We start from the raw sequence: 1,774 nt of genomic DNA on the forward strand, positions 1-1,774 counted from the left end.
ATATATATATATATATATATATATATATATATATATATCAAATAATAACATGGGCTAGGGATAAGGCTCAGTTGCAGAGTGTTTATGTAGAATAAGCACTACCTTGAGTTTCATTCCCAGCATCACAAAAAGAATAATATCTCAAACATCTTAACTCCAAATAAAAACTACTAGAAAAGTGAGAAACCGCCCCCCCCCCCAGACACAAACATTAAGGGAAAAAAATATGCATCTTTGTCTTTTGTGTGACATAGTATTTAGATGAATACTAAATAAATAATTTAGATGAATACTAAATAAAATCTCTTGATTTTAAAGATTTGTACCTTCCTGAATGATGGAGCCACTGAGGCCTGGGATGCTGCTCAGGAAGTACCCTATGCCTATCAAGGCAACAAATGGGTTGGCTATGATAATGTCAAGAGCTTTCATATCAAGGTACAGTCAGTCCTTTGGATGTTCTGAGGCCTCTACTCCGAGTTTTCAGAAATCAAATGACTCCTGTTATCCTCCACCCCTCAACAGGCTGAATGGCTTAAGCAGAACAACCTGGGAGGTGCCATGCTATGGACCCTAGACATGGATGACTTCACTGGCTTTTTCTGCAACCAGGGCCAGTTCCCTCTGACCTCTATTTTGAAGAATGCCCTAAAAGTGAACAGTTCAAGTATGTAACACTGGGGCCATACCAAGAGTTTGCAAGCATCCCTCCATCAACTCAAAGGGCCGACGCGGTGCTGCACAACCTTTTTTTTTTTTTTTTTTTTTTTTACTCTACTGAAATTTTTATTTATTGAGGTCTCTATCCCAGCCAGTCATTTAAAAACCAAGTACCACAGACCTGAGGGGTAGGAGCTAGGAACTGTACCTTGACATGCCTTGACATGCCTGTATCCACTGCCAAGGGAGACTCTTCCCCCTTCACCCCACTGTTTTTGACTCTTAAAGAAGGGTCACTGAGCTTTTCAAACCCTCAGCTTCCATGCCAGGGGTAGTATGCTTTTAGGACAAACCAAGCATACCTGGAAGCAGGGTCCAGGTCTGCTAAGTCTTTGAGGTGTAGAGCAGTCTGCAGAAATTGTGCTGACCTTCATTTTTAGCATCTCTGTCTCTATGGGGCCGTTATCCCATGTCTCACTTACCCCTCTCAGGGGAGATCTAACAGGAAGATCCAACTGTGCTCTCAAATTAGTTTTTTTTTTAATTGGAGCATATTTGGACCTGGATATTTATTTATTTTTACATAGTAGTTACTCAGTAAGTATGTTTTAATGACTTAGATGGAAAAGAAATTACTTTTTATATTCTGAATCCAGCTGGCTTTGAGGCAAAATAGGAAGACAGGAAAATGTGTGAGGATTTGTATTGATATATCTTCTTAAACCCTGAATATAGAATTATTCTCTGATATAACCCCCAATCAAGGCCACACATTCATACTTTCTTCTAGCAGAAGCCTGTCTGCTTGTGAGGGTCCTTACTCATCACTTTGTGTTGTGTTTCCCAGGTTGCATGGCCTCTGTTTCAGATCTTCAGCAAATAAATGTTCCTTAAACACTGGGAGTAGGAGCTGCAAGAATAGCTCTGAGGCAGTGGATTTCATGTCACCTGTGCCAAGAGAATAATCAAAATGCCTTCTGGCACTGCCGAAATAGATCTCATGCCAGCACAACTCCCAAATGGACCTTCTCCTCAAAATGGCCTATTATGAAGAAACTAGGCATAAACTTGTCCCTGTCAGGTCTGTTAGCCTTCCCAGGGCTCTGAACAGTCT

At 40.8% G+C, this 1,774-nt stretch overlaps 1 protein-coding gene across 1 annotated transcript in view; it reads left to right on the top strand.

Moving 5' to 3' along the window:
• The window catches only part of LOC129684902 (chitinase-like protein 3), a 17,227-nt gene extending 15,673 nt beyond the window's left edge, over positions 1-1,554 (top strand). Inside the window, exons 9-11 of the mRNA XM_055618159.1 lie at positions 319-438; positions 526-667; positions 1,508-1,554. Of these exons, the coding sequence (XP_055474134.1) occupies positions 319-438; positions 526-667; positions 1,508-1,554 (309 nt within the window). The remainder of the gene's footprint in view (positions 1-318; positions 439-525; positions 668-1,507) is intronic.
• Positions 1,555-1,774: the final 220 nt, after the last annotated feature.

This window comes from Psammomys obesus, unplaced genomic scaffold, assembly GCF_907164565.1.
Source record: "Psammomys obesus unplaced genomic scaffold, mPsaObe1.curated_primary_1811, whole genome shotgun sequence".
NCBI classification, from domain to species: Eukaryota; Metazoa; Chordata; class Mammalia; order Rodentia; family Muridae; genus Psammomys; species Psammomys obesus.